A 16484-nucleotide genomic window follows, 5' to 3' on the forward strand; every position below is an offset into this window, starting at 1 on the left:
ATCTAGGTATATGCTTAAAATAAGTTAAAACCTACATTCATGAAAAAAAAAAATATATATATATATTGTTGTTGTTAAATGCCGTCGAGTCGGTTCCGACCCATAGCGACCCTGTACAGGGTTTCCGAGGGTGTAAATCTTTACGGGAGTAGAAAGCCTCATCTTTCTCTCGTGGAGCGGCTGGTAGTTTCAAACCGCTGACCTTAAGGTTCGCAGCCCGATTCGTAGCCACTACGCTACCAGAGCTCCTTCGATAAGCCACTTAAAAGTCTGTGAACTAAAATTTTCTGTCTTTGACATTTACTATACTAAGACCTCTTTAAAATGTATTTATGCAGTTGTTACATATATATAAACCTGAGCCCAGGAAAGGGCTCCTTTACATAAAATTGATAATTTGTCCTGAAGATAATTAGTACTTGTGGGGAACCCCCTTTCCAATCTGATCAGACATTTGGTTTTGGTGGTTAATATTTGCTGTTGAGGAACTGTGCATCACAAAGTTGGCAGGTCTAGCTCACTATTCACTCTTCAGGAGAAAGATAAGGCTTTCTGTTCCTACTAAGATTTATAGCCTCGGAAAAGCCTTTCCAGGGTCACTCGAGTTGGAACACACTCCGAGGCACTTAATGAAACAGCAGTTGATTCTGACTCACAGCAACCCAGTGTGCATAAAGTAGAACTGAATTCCATGGGATTTTCAAAGCTGTGCCCTTTTGAAAGAAAATATCCAGGGCATTTTCAGAGAGGCATATCTGGGTGGGTTTGAACCTTTCATCTAGTAGTCTAGCATTTAACTGTTGGTGCCAGCCAAGCTTTGATTTTGGGTTGAGTCAGTTGCAACTCATAGCAACCTTGTATGGGGTTTCTGAGGAGTAGTTGGTAGGTTTGAACCACCAACCTTGCAGTTCAAACCAACCTTGTGGTTCAGTTCATTATCCTGCAGCGTCACTGTATAATTAATTTTCTTCACGGTATTAGGAAGGAGTGGTTAGTTATGTCTTATTTTGCCTGGAGAAGAATTAATGGTTAAATGATTAAATGAAGTGTGTGAGGCTATATTAAGCAAATCAGTGCACATACTAAATTATAAACTATAATTTTGTTTTGCTAAGGTGAGGGAAAGAGCAAGAGCTAGGGAGTTCGTTTTTCAAGATGAGGGATAAGTATACAAGTAAATTTAAGGTCATTTGTTCCCATGAATTAATTTAAAAGAAAACAACTATATTTTTACTTCAGAAATACCAATTACTAAATAAATTTTACTGGATTTGGGAAGTTGAACTTTGACCCTTTCTTGATCTTCTATGCAGTATACTTGAAAAGTATGTTTATGGAAATGAAAGATTGCTTGTTAAGTTGTGAAATACCATTGAGTCCATTCCAACTCATAGTGACCCTGTATAGGGTTTCTGAGGAACAGCTGGTGAGTTTGAACTGCCAACCTTGTGGTTCAAAGTCCAGTGCTGATCCTACAGCGCCATACCGTGAGTCCTGAAAGATTACTAGTTAAGTTTTACTTATATATTCAATGGGTAACACAGGTATACTAAACTTAGAATCTGGGTTATATTGATGTACAGCATAGCAAGTGTAGTTCAGTAATTCTCTAGTGATTGGAATGTGAAAGTTGGAAACAAAGAGAAAGGATCAATAGTTGGAAAACATGAGTTTGGTGCTAGAACCAATGCTGGAGATTCCATGGTAGAATTTGGAAGGGCCAATGGTTTATTGAAGTTCTAGTTCAACAATATAAAAGGTGGACCTCGCCAGATTGAATATTCAGAATCCTACTGACAGTTGAGTCCGTTCTGTGATATTACAAGACAGAAAAGCTCAATATCATCAGAACAAGACCAGGGGCCAGCTGTGGAGTAGACCATCAATTGCTCACATGCAAGTTGAGGCTGAAGCTGAACAAAATTAAAACAAGTCCATGGGAGCCAAAATATGACCTTGAATGTATCCCACCTGAATTTAGAAGCCATCTCAAGAACAGATTTGATTTATTGGACATTAATGACTGAAAAACAGAAGAGTTATGAGATGATACCAAAAGACAGAAAAGGAAAAAAAGACCAAATGAAAGTCAGAAAAGACTCTAAAACGTGCATTTAAATGTAGAGAAGTTAAAATGAATAGAAGAAATGTGATGAAGTAAAAGAACTAAACAGAAAATTCTAAAGGAGAGCTCAAAAAGTAAAAGTCTGATAATGAAATGTACAGAGACCTGGAGTTAGAAAGCCAAAAGTGAGTAATATGCTCAGCATTGTTCAAGCTAAAAGAATTGAAGAAAAAAATTCAAGTCTTGGGTTGGAATATTGGAGGATTCTTTGGGAAAATATTGTTTGACACTGTAAACATCAAAAGACCTTGGAAGGAATACACAGAGTCTTTGTACCAAAAAGAATTGGTTGGTGTTCAGCCATATCAAAAGATAGCATGTCATCAAGAATTGATGACATTGAAGAAGTCCAAGCTGCATGGAAAACATTGGTGAAAAATCAAGCTCCAGGAATTTATGGAATACAAATGGAAATGCTTCAACAGACTAATGCAGTATTAGAAGTACTCACTCGTCTATGCCAAGAAATTTGGAAGACCTGACCAGTTGATTGGAAGAGATCATATTTGTGCCGTTCCCCAAAAAAGCAATACAACAGAATGTAAAAATTATCAAACAATATCATTAATATCACATGAAAGTAAAACTTTGCTGAAGATAATTTAGAAATTGTTGTAGCAGTACATCGACAGGGAGTTGACAGAAATTCTTGCAAGATGCAGAAGAGGACATGGAGTTAGGGTTCTCATTGGTAGGGATATAAGATGAATCTTGACTGAAAGCAGAGAGGCGCCAAAAGACGTTTACTTGTGCTTTATAGACTATGCAGTGGCTTTCAACTGTAGATCATAACAAACTATGGATACTGTTGTGAAGAATAGGTAATTCAGAACACTTTATTGGGCTCATGAGGAAACAGTATATAGACCCAAGAGGCAGTTGTTTGAACAGAACTGGATGCTGAATGGTTTAAAATCAGGAAAGGTGTGTGCCAGAGTCCTATTCAGTCAGTCTATATGATGAGCAAATGATCCAAGAAACTGGATTATATGAAGAATGTGACATCAGGATTGGAGGAAGAGTCATTAATGATCTATGATATGCAAATGGTGTTTCTTGTCATGCTGATAGCTTAGAGGATTTGAAGCACTTACTGATTAAGATCAAAAACCACAAGGCACAGTGTGGATTACACTTCAATCGCCTCATATGCGTGCGAAAGTTGGACAGTAAATAGGGATGATCTTAAAAGAATAGATGCATTTGAATGATGGTGTTGGAGAATATTCAAAGTACCTAGGACTGCCAGAAGAACAAACATCTATGAAAAAGTACAATTAGAATGCCCCTTAGAAGTGAAAATGGTAAGACTTCATCTCTTGATATTTTAGACATGTTATTAGGAGGAACTGGTCCCTGGAGAAAGACTTCATGTTTGGAAAAATAGAGGGTCATCAAAAAGGAGGAAGCCCCTCAAGGAAATGGATTGACACGGTGGGAGCAGCAATGGGCTCAAAAATAACAGTTGTGAGGATGTTGAAAGACCAAATAGTATATCATTCTGTTGTTTATTGTGTTGCTGTGAGTTGATGGCATCTAACAACAATCAGGTCAGTAGTTCATGCTTACCAGTCAGTTCAAAACCACTAGCCAATCTGTAGGAGAAAAATTAGGTTGTAGTTTCATGCAAAGATTTGTAGTCTCTGAAACCACATAGAAGGTAACTGTGAGTCAGAGTCGACTTGATGGCAGTTAGTTTGGTGTTTGGTTTTTTGTTTTTTGGTTTTTTTTGCCACACATTGTTCTTACCATTTAATTCTCAGTAACTTTATGAGGTGTAAGTACTATTACTATTAATTACAAGGAGTTCTGGTAGTATAATGGTTACAAATCGGGCTGCTAACCTCAAGGTCAGCAATTCGAAACTACCAGCCATTCCGTGGGAGAAAAGTGAGGCTTTCTGCTCCTGTAAAAGATTTACAGCCTCGGAAACCATATATGGGGGTTGCTATGAGTTGGAACCTACTACACAGTACATAACCACCACCATTTATAGAAACTGAGGTAAAGTGAAATTCAAGTAACTTGCCTTTAGTTCCACTGATGGTAAATCCAGGACTTCTTTGACAGACTGATTCAAATGTACTGAAATGCTTCCATAGTTTGTGTTGTCAATTTCCCATAATATGGGTACTATCTATTTAAAAAAAGAAAGAAATCTTAGATTAAGTCTTGTGTAGTAAACCTTATTTAGGAGATGGTATGAATTATAAAGCAGTGTTGTTAAGTGCTGTCAAGTCTGTTCCGTTACAGCAACACTATATAGGTTTTCTGAGAAGAGCCTGGTGGGTTTGAACCACTGACCTTGTGGTTGGCAGTCCAGTACTACAGTGCCATCTAGCTCAGGTTATATATCAAACTGATGTTTTCTCTCCCCATAATGTTTGAAAAGTAGTGATGGTTCAAACTAGTGGAATAATAAAGCTTTGTACTTGCTTTTACATCCTTTCTTTATATATTAGCATACTTTGGGTTGAAGCATTGTTGTTGAGCACCGTTGAGTCGGTTCCAACTCATTGCAACCCTATACAGGGTTTCTGAGGAGCAGCTGGTAGGTATGAACTGCCAACATTGTGGTTTGCAGTCCAGTGTTTATCCTACTTTGCTGCACCAGGGTTGAAGCATTAAATATTCCTAAACATTTCGTTTATGCAAACGATGTTGGGATTTTTCCTGTCAGTTTCCTCTACTTTCACTGATTACTGTAACAAGGTTTATCAGGTGTGGGGTTGTTTCTGTCTTCTTTGGGGGTGTTTGTACATCATTTGTTTAAAGCTTTTTCTACAAATATATATGTAAACAGTTACAAATGCTATTTTGTTTTCCATAACCTTTCTTTAGCAAAAAAAATAGAAGCGTCTACACAACTGAAAGAATTGGTTTCAGATTTATCTTCACCATTTGTCCTTTCACCTCCTACTTTGAGGACCAGAAAAACAAAGGTATCCAATACATCCACGCTTATAGATGAACTGGCGAGGAAAGCATTAATTTATTTATATGCTTGTTTAAAACAGTTTGTTTTTGAAAGTAGAGTCTTCTAACTAGATTATTTAAAGATGTTGTTATTATTGTTAAATGCCTTGTCTACACCTTTGGAAACCTTATCATTTAAGACAGATTGTGGTCAGTTACCAATGACTGTTACTGGCAGCTGCCGTTTAAATTACAGATTTTTATTTATCAGCTATCTCATCCAATTTGCATTTATGATAGCAAAAAATGTATTATCCAGCTACTTTGAACATTACCAACATATGTCTGGCAATAATAAACACATGGGTGAAGGCAAGAGTAATACAGGCTTGTGACAGTTAATGTCGGGTGTTGGTTGCTTTGACAGTTATATAGTGACGTTATTGTTATATGCCGTCGAGTCAGTTTCAGCCCATAGCAACCCTATATAGGGTTTCCAAGGAGCAGATGGTGAGATTGAGCCACCAATCTTGCTGCTCAAACCAACTTTGCAGTCCAGCACATTAATTCATAGCACCACACCAGGACTCCATATAGTGATGTAGTCATCATCTATTTTGTGATCTAAAGTGATACTCTGCCATTTTCACATAACAACGTGGCCTTTGGAGCCTAATTGTAAGTAAGGGAAGAGAGAGTGTACTTGTTAGGAAACAGTTTTCACTTTTTAATGTCTATCAGAATTACATGGGTCTAGGAAAGTGCTTCAAAAAGTGTGTGGGAAAATGGAATTGAAAGATAATAGACAATATTTCCATGACATTTTTAAATCCCTTCATGCTTATTTAAAATATAAATTAGTGAACCCCTGGAATGTTAGCCATCAGCCACACTTGAAGAAAGTGTTCCAGAGTTGACTGTGTCACCCAGATAATACTCAACCCTAAAATAAAAGTAAAGGATGGCGTGCTCAAACTCACCAGCCACTCCTTGTAATACAGGATTGTTATAGGTCGGAGCCAACTTGAAAGCAGTTGACAACAACAACAAAGTATATATCAACGTTATATTTATACTATAATGTAGTCTAGTAAAAGTTTGAAATATTGGGAGAGTTCTAAAATGTGACAGAGACAAAATAGCACGTGCTATTGGGGGAAAAAATGGCACCAGAGACTTGCCTGAGATGCAGGGTTGCCAAAAATCTTCAGTTGTTAAAACAACAACAAAAAAAACCCGAAACATTCTTGAAGACAAAAGGTAAAGGCAGAGAAAATAACAAAGAAAGGCAGTGAGGCATGAGGATACAAGGAATGTGTTAAGGAACTAAAAGAGGTAGCCATGTATATATTAAAAATAGTTTCTAATTCTTGGTTGGGGAGTGGGGGCAGGCTGGGAATAATCTCTGGTAATCTAATCCATATGAGAGGATTAGCACGTAGATTTGTGACAGAGGTAGGGGTAATAAAATTACAATGGACAATAGAAACTTTCTAAAATAAAATCCACAAGACTTAGAGGTCAATTGACTATGTGTATAGTTCTAGATGACCAGGGATTTCTATGAATGTCTATCAGAGAATGAGTACATTATGAACTGTTGAATTTGAATTCATTATCACTGTTTGGCAATAGTCCATAACTCTAGATGATGGTGATGCTTGTGTGCCTTTGAGTTGGTTCTGACTCATCTTGTTGTTAAGTGCCATCAAGTTGGTTCCCGACCCATAACAACCCTGTGTAGGGTTTCCGAGGAGCGAGCAACTGGTGAGATTGAACCACCGACCCTGTAGTTCAAACCAACTTTGCAGTCCAGTGTATTAACCCACTCGGCCACACCAGGACTCCCTCTGACTCGTAGTATCATAGCAACCTTTTATAAGGTTTTCGTGGCTATAAGCCTTTACAGGAACAGAAAGCCTCATCTTTCTCCCACAGAACATCTGGTGAATTGGAACTGCTGACCCACTTGCGGTTAGTAGCCCTCCTACACCATCAGAGCTCCATTAAGTCTAGGTAGGACTTTCTAAATTTAGATTTCAAATGATTTATTACTTAAGATTTATCTTTTTTTGAACTTTTATAGAGAGATGATCCTAAATCAACAGAAACTATGGAAAAACAAAAAGTGAAAAAGATCAGGACTGCCACAACAAAACAAGCAAGCAAGTATGAGTTTCTCTGCTATAATTTTTATCTAGTTTATTAGATTTAGATTTGAGAAGAGTCTAATTTAGAAGGAAATTCAACTCATTTGAAAAGAGATAATTCTTAGGGACATTTTACAAGCACTGACTCTGTAACATTGTTAGGTACTATTAGTAGATTTTTCTATGTAGCGTGAAACGCATTCTTTTTAAGAAGGGTTGTGGAGTGGTGGGGATAATATAGTATTTAGTGGATGTTTCGGCTTGTACAATGGATGGGGGGGGGTTCGTTAACCTTTTAGTTAGCAAATATGGGTAATTATTAGTAAAGCTATAAACTTACAAATTCTTAATCATGTACATATAATTGACTGTATGTAATACAGAGGGACTTCTAAAAGTTCATGGAAAAATGTAATTGAAAGATAATGGAATTTTCCGTGCAGTTTCTTGAAGCCCCTCATATGTAGAAAACTCCTGAATTGTAAAATTTGCTAATTGCTGATATTTGAGAATTGTCATTTTCCATATGTTTCATTGTTTGTTTATGGAATGACTACTGGTACTTACCACTTCCTGTAACCCAGTAATATTTATTAACTTCTGTTGTTTGTTGTTGTTGTTAACTCCAGCTCACGGTGACCCCATGTGTGCAGAGTAGAACTGCTCCATGGAATTTCCAAGACTAACCTTTTGGAAGCAGATCACTAGGCCTGTTTTTCTTTGGGTGGGTTGAACCACCTACCTTTGAGCTAATTATCAAGTGCTTGACTGTTTGAGAACCACCCAGGGGCTAGTTTCGGCTAGTATTTGTTGTTGTTATGTGCTTTTGAGTTGATTTCTACTCATAGCAATGAATGTAGAGTTTCCAAGGCTATAAATTGTTGCAAGAAGAGTAAGCCTCATCTTCCTCTTATGGAGCATCTGATTGGCTTGTAGTCCAATCCTACAGAGCTACTGAATTTATTAATATATATGAAATGTTTAAAGGGAAATTCGGCAGTGATTGCTTTTTAAATATCGAAATCAAAAAGACAAAATCTTAAGTGATACCTTGGTTCTAAACTTAACTGTCTTAAATTAGTTCACTTGTTGAAATTATCTCATATAAAATTAAAGCAGTAAAGAAGGTAATTCCTAGTATTTCTGACAATATGTTGAGGATTTAATTATATTTTATAATATATGTTTTTTTTATTTGACTCATGTCTTTTTTGTTGTTGTTTTACAGAAAAATAGAGAAAGAAAGTTCTTGGTCACCTCCTCCAGTAGAAATTAAGCTGATTTCTCCCTTGGCAAGCCCAGTTGATGAAGTAAAGAGCAAACCAAGAAAGACCACAGAAGTAACAGGAAAAATTCATGGAAGGAACAGGAAGAAACCATCTTCTTTTCCAAAACAAGTTTTACGCAGAAAAATGCTGTAATTCTTTTTCAAGTTTTTAATATACACCTATTTGTAAAGTCATCAAAATTGTGTGGATTATTAAAAGTCATCTAATTTGGAAGTAAATAATTTATATAAACTATTGTAAATTTTTGTAAACAAGATCTTCAGTAAGTAAAGTAACTCTATATGGAGTGTGATTCTTATAGTCATGGGCAGTTTTTCTATTTTGTATTATGACTTCATCCCTTTATATAATATGTAAATATAGCTTAATATCGCAATGTTAAATAAAGTGTATACTTCACAATAGTTTGTGTCTGTAGATTTTTAAAAGGGGATTTTTGTTTTAATAATGATTTTGTATGCTTGCTGTTTTATAGTTTATGCACTTTGCTTCTCTGATTAAGACTTCAAATTTTTTAAAATGTAATTCTTTTCTTTCATTTTGGCTGTTACTATGTTGATATTAAATTATGGGCATGAAATTCTGCTGCCTTTCTGTAGTTCTAACAACTTGTGTAATCTACCTCAAGTAATGCATTGGTTAACTATAATGTTGGCATTTCTTGTTCCACAAGCTCAAAGGCTATTTATCTTTAAAGTCTCTTAATTATTTAGAGACTTAATTATCCAGGTTCGATTGACCGGTTCACTGCTCACTGGCAATTTCAGAAAAGTATTTGAAGGAAAGGAAATGTAAAATAAGTCTGTTTCATGGTTAGTAAATATATCTTGTATGTGCCTAATAACTGGAACAATGAGAAATTCAAACAAATCATAAATGATTCTTGTGTTGAAGGAACTTGCTACAAAATCATAGAAATCTTGTAACCAGGTTTTAAAACTGGCGAATTCTTATAGGGCCTCAGGCACAAGACTATTGTGGATGGAGAAAGAGTGAATAATTGTGGAAAGAATTTTTAAAAACACACTGTTTGCAGTCTGACTGTGCAATTAAATGGTGATACTTGATGTAGGCTATCAAATTCATCACTGTGTAAGTGGTATAAAATAATTTATAAAACCATTAATAATTGATTATATAGAAACAAACTGCATTTGTTGGTTAAGCTTGAAGTATAAGCAGTTTGCTTTAGACAGTTTTCTACCCTATAACAATACAAGCAATGAGAACGTGATAAAAATGCCTATGCCAAGTATGGACAGTGTGAAAGTAGCAGTACGAGTGCGGCCTTTTAGTCAGGTTAGTGATAAATATTACATTGCCTTGTTACAAATTTGACTATGACTGATTTTATTAATTTTTTAATGATAGTTATCAAACTTGTATTTAAGCTGCTTGTCACTTATGCAACATTGAATTTATTTAAATGAACTTGTTAAATGCATAATTTAAAGATACAGACATAATTCATTAAACACTTAATTTCATTCCTGTGCACAAGTAGCATAATAAAAAAATTGATGAGAAAAAATGTCCAGTTAATAATTTTTTTTAAACTAATGCAGTTTGGTGACTATTGATATGTGAAATTTATTTTTAATAAATTTACTTTTTCCTCAATGTAAAATAAAGTCAGAAGCAAACACATTGCCAATTCTGAACTCTGTATTTTAAATGCACTAGCTTTGGACAATTGACTCATTTGGCATACATTTGATTTTCTGCTGTGGCTCAAAAGCTATTCTAGATGCCAAGGGGACAAAGGAACATTTTCTTTGTTCTCCAGTAGCTTACATTCTTGTGTAAGTGTTTTATAGCCATGTGTAGTATGTTGTTGTCAAGTGTCGAGTCAGGTCCACTCATAGTGATCCTGTATAGGGTTTCTGAGGAGCAGCTGTTGGGTTTGAACTGCCGATCTTGTGGTTCACAGTCCAGCGCTGATCTTATAGTCCCCCACCAGTGTAATGGAAGGGTAAATCTCTTTCTTGGTATACAGAGGATGGTGAGTTATACTTAATTCTGCTGGGAGAGAACTGGAAGGCTTCCTGGAGGTAGAACCATTTGATATATGGCTGCAAAGGAGATTTGGAGGACATGCTAGACAGCAACCTGAAAAGACTTATTTGACAATAACTTGATCTTGGATGCAATACAGTGTAATGATAATTTACTAGGTCGTTCCCACTTGGGAAAACTTCCTGCTTTTCCTCTTTTGTTCATCGTTATTCAGTGTTGCTCTGCACATTATCAGTTCTTTTGTTTTCCTAGACATCTAATATTCTAGATATTGCGTGACACTGTTTTAAGAAATACTTCAGTCAGGCAGCTATAAAATTATATGTCTTTAGTTATATGTCTGGCTGCTCCCATAAATATTTACTGTCTCAGAAACCCTTTAGGGTCACTACGAGTTAGAAACAACTCAATGGCAGTGAGTTTGGTCTACTTGTGTAACTCCTATTTAAGACATCTAAACACACAGTTTCTCAAGCAGCAGGTCAGAAAACTCATTTGTTTTGTGACGACCAATTCAAATGTTTTGGTAAAAAATGGAAATACAACTATTATATGACCTTACTAATGAAGGTGGTGGTGGTGATTTATTCCAGGGGTCTTTTCACTTCTTTAATAGAGTTAACTAACTACAAGTTTTATACAGCTAATACAAAGGAGTAATGTGTAGGAAGTCCAGCAGCAAATGGTTTCATTTAGCCTAAAGTATAACAGCAAGGAAGGGGAAAGAATTTAAAAAGAGAATCTGAGGAGAATGGTCTTGTGTCACATCTATACAACTGTAATACCTCTGATAAGATCTTACCATTAAGTGCCCTTGAGTCAATATTAACTCAGTGACCTTGTATAGGGTTTCTGAGGCTATAAATCTATGCAAGTGCAGAAAGTCATCTTTCAACCATGAAGCAACTGGTGGTTCATCGTTAGTGCTTATCCTAATGATCCACCGTGCTTACGATCTTGTTATTCCCAGTTTATTCTTTACATGTTGTGTGCTGTGGATTCAATTCCAACTAATAGTAACCCTTCCTATATACAGTTTACAAGGAGCAGCTGATGAGTTTGAATTGCTAAATTTGTGCTTAGCAGTCGTTCTTATCCTACAGCACCACACCAGGGCCCAATTCTTTACATTGTAAGAGAAAATATTTTAAAGATCAAGACCTTGCAACTTCAAGCTAAAAAAAACTTTCCCATTTTGCAGTTTACAGTATCCTGGGTGAACTGGAGCTCTGCCTAATTTCTAACCCCATCTCCCTCCTTTTTCTTCATTGTAGGATCAGATAATCAATTTTCTGTGGTGCCATTTTGTAATACAGAAACATTCTCAGAAGCCCTTGAAACAGTCAAACTTAAAACCTGAATAGTTTAAGTTAAATTTTTAAGCTCTGACTTCAGTTAACTTATCTGTAAAGTTAACTATTGCTATTGCTATTTTAAGGGTTAACTGATGTATGTGTAAATCATTGAACCTAGTGCATACAAGTATTAGTATTAACTGTGGCACCATAAGATAAGCACTGGACTGCTAATCACGCGATCAGCAGTTGAAACCCACCAGACACTTCTCAGAAACTATACACAGGGTCACTGAGTCAGAACTCGACGGCAGTTAGCAACAACATAGTTATTTTTACCATAGTAGTTTCCTAATGGCTATTGAGCTATAACTCACATACCATATCTGTTTAAGTGTACAATTCCGTCATTTTCACACTTGTATATTCAAGTATATAACCTTCCCCCACAGTCAATTTTAAAACATTTTCATTATCTCAAAAAGAAACTATCATTCTCTTCTTCCTATCCTTCCTATCCCCCCATCTGCTTCCCCTCCAGCCCTAAGGAACTACTGTTCTACTGTCTTCAAACATCCTTATTCTGCATTTGATATGAGTAGTCTTCAAGCTGGTTTTTTTTATGTGTGTGATTAACTTACCCATTCATTTGATGGACCTATGGATTGTCCTTTTTGGCTGTTCCTTACAATGCTATAAACATGTATAGATTTTTGTGTGGACATCTTTTCATCTCTCTTGAATATATATCCAACAGTGGAATTGCTGGATCATATGATAATTCCATATTTAATTCTTCTAGAAACTACCGGATTTTTCCAAAGGACCATTTAAAATTACCACCAGAGTAGAGTGTATGAGGGCTCCAAAATCTCCTCATCTTTGTCAACACTTGTTAGTATCTAACTCTGATTCTTGTGAGCATGAAGTGGTGTCTCATTGTGGTTTTGATTTTCTGATGACTGTTCAAAAGGTTGAAAATCTTTGCATGTGCTTATTGGTCATTTGTGTGTGTTCCTTGTTATGTACAGGTCCTTTGCCAATTTTTTAATTTGCCTTTTATTATTGAGTTGTAAACGTTCTTTATATAGTCTAGATAAAAGTTCCTTATTAGATATATGAGGGTAAGTCAGAAAGTTGTTACAAACTACTAGAAATTAAGTACAAATATCAAAATGTGAATCTGTTGTTTCTCAGCATATCTTCATGTAGATCAATATTCCTGAAGGCAGTGCTGCTTTTGTCTCTAACCATCCCCAAAAGAAGTCTGTGCTCTTTGATTTAAACATGTCAAAAGGTAATTTTTGCATCCTTCAGGAACTCAAATCATGTTCCTTTTAAATTTTCTATGAGTTTGAGTACGAAATAGTCTGAATGGGTAAAATCAAGATTGTAGGGTGGGGAGGATTTGTTGTTGTTAGGTGCCATGGAGTCGGTACCAACCCATAGAGACCTTATGCACCGCATAATGAAACGCTGCCCAATCCCGGGCCAACCTCACTACTGTTGCCATGCTTGAGTCCATATATGCTGCCACTTGGCCAATCCATCTCGTTGGGGGTCGTCCTCTTTTTCTCTGACCCTCCACCTTACCAAACGTGATATCCTGCAGTCCTGACAATATATCTGAAGTACAAGAGACAAAGTTTGGCCATCTTGGCCTCCAAGGCACACTCTGGCTGCACTTCTTCCAAAACGAATCTATTGGTTCTTTTGGCAGCCCATGGCACTTTCAATATTCTCCTCCAACACCATAACTCAAAAGCATCAATTCTTCTATGGTCTTCCTTATTCACTGTCCAGCTTTCGCATGCATGAGGTTATTGGAAATACCATGGCTTGGGTCAGGCTCACCTTAGTCCTCAAGCTGACATCTTTGCTCTTCAACACTTTAAAATGATCTTGTGCAGCAGATTTACCTAATGTGATACATCATTTGATTGATTTCTTGACTGCTGCTTCCTTGAGTGTTGATAGTTGTCCTTGACAACTTCAATCTTTTCTCTGTTGGTAAGAATGTTGTTTACTGGTCCAGCGATGAGGATTTTTGTTTTCTTTACATTGAGATGTAATCCATACTGAAGGCTGTGCTCTTTGATCTTCATCAGTAAATGTTTTAAGTCCTCTTCACTTTCAGCAAGCAAGGTTGTGTCATCTACATATCTCAGGTTGTTAATGAGTCTTCCTCCAATCCTGGTGCCACGTTTTTCTTCATAGAACCCAGCTTCTCGGATTATTTGCTCAGCATACGGGTTGAATAAAGGAGCTCTTTTAACGTAGTGGTTATGAATCGGGCTGCGAACCGCAAGGCAGCAGTTTGAAACTACCAGCTGTTAAACAGGAGAAAGATGAGGCTTTCTGCTCCTGTAAAGATTTACAGCCTCGGAAATCCTGCACAGGATGGCTATTGGTCGGAACCGACTCCACGGCACATAACAACAACAGGTTGAATAAGTATGGTGAAAGAATACAACCTTGTCGCACACCTTTTTTAATTTAAAAACATTCAGTGTTCCCATGTTCTGTTCAAATAACTGGGAGGGTGGGGAGGATAAGGTTCCTCAATTAAATTCTCATAGGACAACACTTGTTACCCTTGAATAATAACCAGATGCGTTGTGATGGGCGGGGGTGTGGGGAGCGGGAATCCTCTTTCCTATCATTTATTCTCACCAATACATCTATAGTTTTCAACTTCCTTCAGACTTCAAACTTCATCCTAATAATGCCCTTCAAAAAGACACAGGAATTCCAAAAAACCTGAGGTGATCTCTGTCTTGAATTTAACTGGCCCAGCAGATAATCTCAGAAAATAGTTTTGACTTTTTTTTTTTTAATTTTTTAAGCACCTTAACAAAACTAAAGGAACCCTGGGTAATGAGCTGTCCTGTAAACTGCAAGGTCAGTAGTTCAAATCTACCAGCTGCTTCTTGGAAGAAAGATGAGGCTTTCTGCTCCCAGCCTCACAAACACTGTACAGGATGGCTATGAGTTGAAACACTCCACAGCACACAACCACCACACCCAATAACAAGACTGAGCAAAGTCTGCAGCTACCCACTGATCACAGAGACATGTGTAAACACGTTTTGCTTGGAACAAACCTGTGCATGTATAAACTAGAACCCTACTAACAATAATTTTTCACTTGAGCTTGTATAATTTGCAGATTATTTTCTCCCTTATGTGGGTTGTCTCTTCATGCTCTTGATGATGTCTTAAGAAACAAATGTTTATCTCTTTTCCTTTTGGTATTGTATCTATGATATCTGCCAAATTAACGTTCATGAAGATCATTCCATGTTCCCTTCTAAGAGTTTTACAATTTTACCTCTTACAATGGTATTTGATCAAGTGAGAGTTAATATTTTTATTTGGTATGAGACAAGCATACAACTTTTTCCTTTTTTATGTGACTATCTAGTTTAAGGAATCCTTGGTGAGGCACTGTGGGTTAACACACTGGACTGCAAAGTCATTTAAACTGCAAGGTTGGAGGTTCAAGCTCACCATCCATCCTCAGAAACCCTGTACAGGTTCATTGTGGTTCGTAGCCAACTCAACAGCACTTAACAAATCCAGTTTAAGAAGTCCTGGTGTTGGTTCAAGCTCACCAGCCACTCCTTGAAAGCCCTATACAGGACTGTTTAGGTCGGAACTGACTTGACAGCAGCAGTTAACAACACCCAGTTTAAAGGAGGGAGATAAGGCTTCCAACTTAACATCTAGCATAAAGGCTATGCTGGTGTGGCACTGAAGAATAAGCTCTGCACCACCAGCTGCAACTCAGAAGCCCTATACAGGGTTGCTACCCAGCATCTTCTGTTAAAAAGACTTTTCTTGAAACCAAGAACATGGTCTTGGTACCTGTTCTAAAAATGATTGATGTATAATTTATTTCTGTATTCAATACTATTCCATCCATTTATGTCTTTCTGCCAGCAGCACACTATCTTGCTCATATTTTTGTAGTAAGTTTTTAAATTGGAAATTGAATTATATGTTCTTTTTCAAGATTGTTTTGGCTTTGCCAAACACGGAATTCTACAGTGAAGTCAACTGGGATTCTGCTAGGGATAATACTAAATGTATTGGTTTGAGTAGCATTGTTAAGTCTTCAATCCATGAATATGGGGTGTTTTCCCCATTATTAGTATCTCTAATTTCAGCCATGTTTTATAATCTTCAAAGTATAAGTTTTGCACTTCATTTGTTATATTTATTCCCAAGTATTCTTTTTTAATTCCCCCCCACACTCCCAATGTTGCACAACCATCACCACTATCCATTTCAGAAAATTTTTAATCCTTTTTTTACACTTTCTTTCCTTTTCCCTTTTTCATTTACAGGGAAGTTCTCAATGGTTAGTCCTAATGAGAATAAATATATATTGTTTCCCTTCCAGTACATGGGTAAACTTTTTTTTTTCTTGTTTTTACTGCCTTTTTAACTGCTTTCCCCATACCAAAATTAGCACACGTCTACTCTTTACCTAGTGAATAATTCTCTATCCCCTCCCACCCTAGTAACCATCATAGAATGTTTATTACAAAATGAAAACTTTTTCTTGACTTTTTGCAGCAGTGGTTTCATACAATATTTGTCCCTTTATCACTAACTTCATTCAGCATAATGTCTTTCAGCTTCCTCCAAGTTAGGTAATGTGTTGCAGATTCATCATGAATCTTCAGTG

The 16484-nt window shown here is 36.7% G+C and overlaps 2 protein-coding genes across 2 annotated transcripts in view; both read left to right on the forward strand.

The window, feature by feature from the left end:
• Positions 1 to 8612, forward strand: part of AHCTF1 (AT hook containing transcription factor 1) — a 100455-nt gene extending 91843 nt beyond the window's left edge. Inside the window, exons 33-35 of the mRNA XM_006871267.1 lie at positions 4967 to 5100; positions 7128 to 7210; positions 8420 to 8612. Of these exons, the coding sequence (XP_006871329.1) occupies positions 4967 to 5100; positions 7128 to 7210; positions 8420 to 8612 (410 nt within the window). The remainder of the gene's footprint in view (positions 1 to 4966; positions 5101 to 7127; positions 7211 to 8419) is intronic.
• Positions 8613 to 9719: 1107 nt separating this feature from the next.
• The window catches only part of KIF28P, a 204065-nt gene continuing 197300 nt past the window's right edge, over positions 9720 to 16484 (forward strand). The window contains exons 1-3 of the mRNA XM_006871283.1: positions 9720 to 9779; positions 15807 to 15879; positions 16141 to 16154. Of these exons, the coding sequence (XP_006871345.1) occupies positions 9720 to 9779; positions 15807 to 15879; positions 16141 to 16154 (147 nt within the window). The remainder of the gene's footprint in view (positions 9780 to 15806; positions 15880 to 16140; positions 16155 to 16484) is intronic.

The sequence above is a fragment of the Chrysochloris asiatica genome, unplaced genomic scaffold, assembly GCF_000296735.1.
Source record: "Chrysochloris asiatica unplaced genomic scaffold, ChrAsi1.0 scaffold00165, whole genome shotgun sequence".
NCBI lineage: Eukaryota > Metazoa > Chordata > Mammalia > Afrosoricida > Chrysochloridae > Chrysochloris > Chrysochloris asiatica.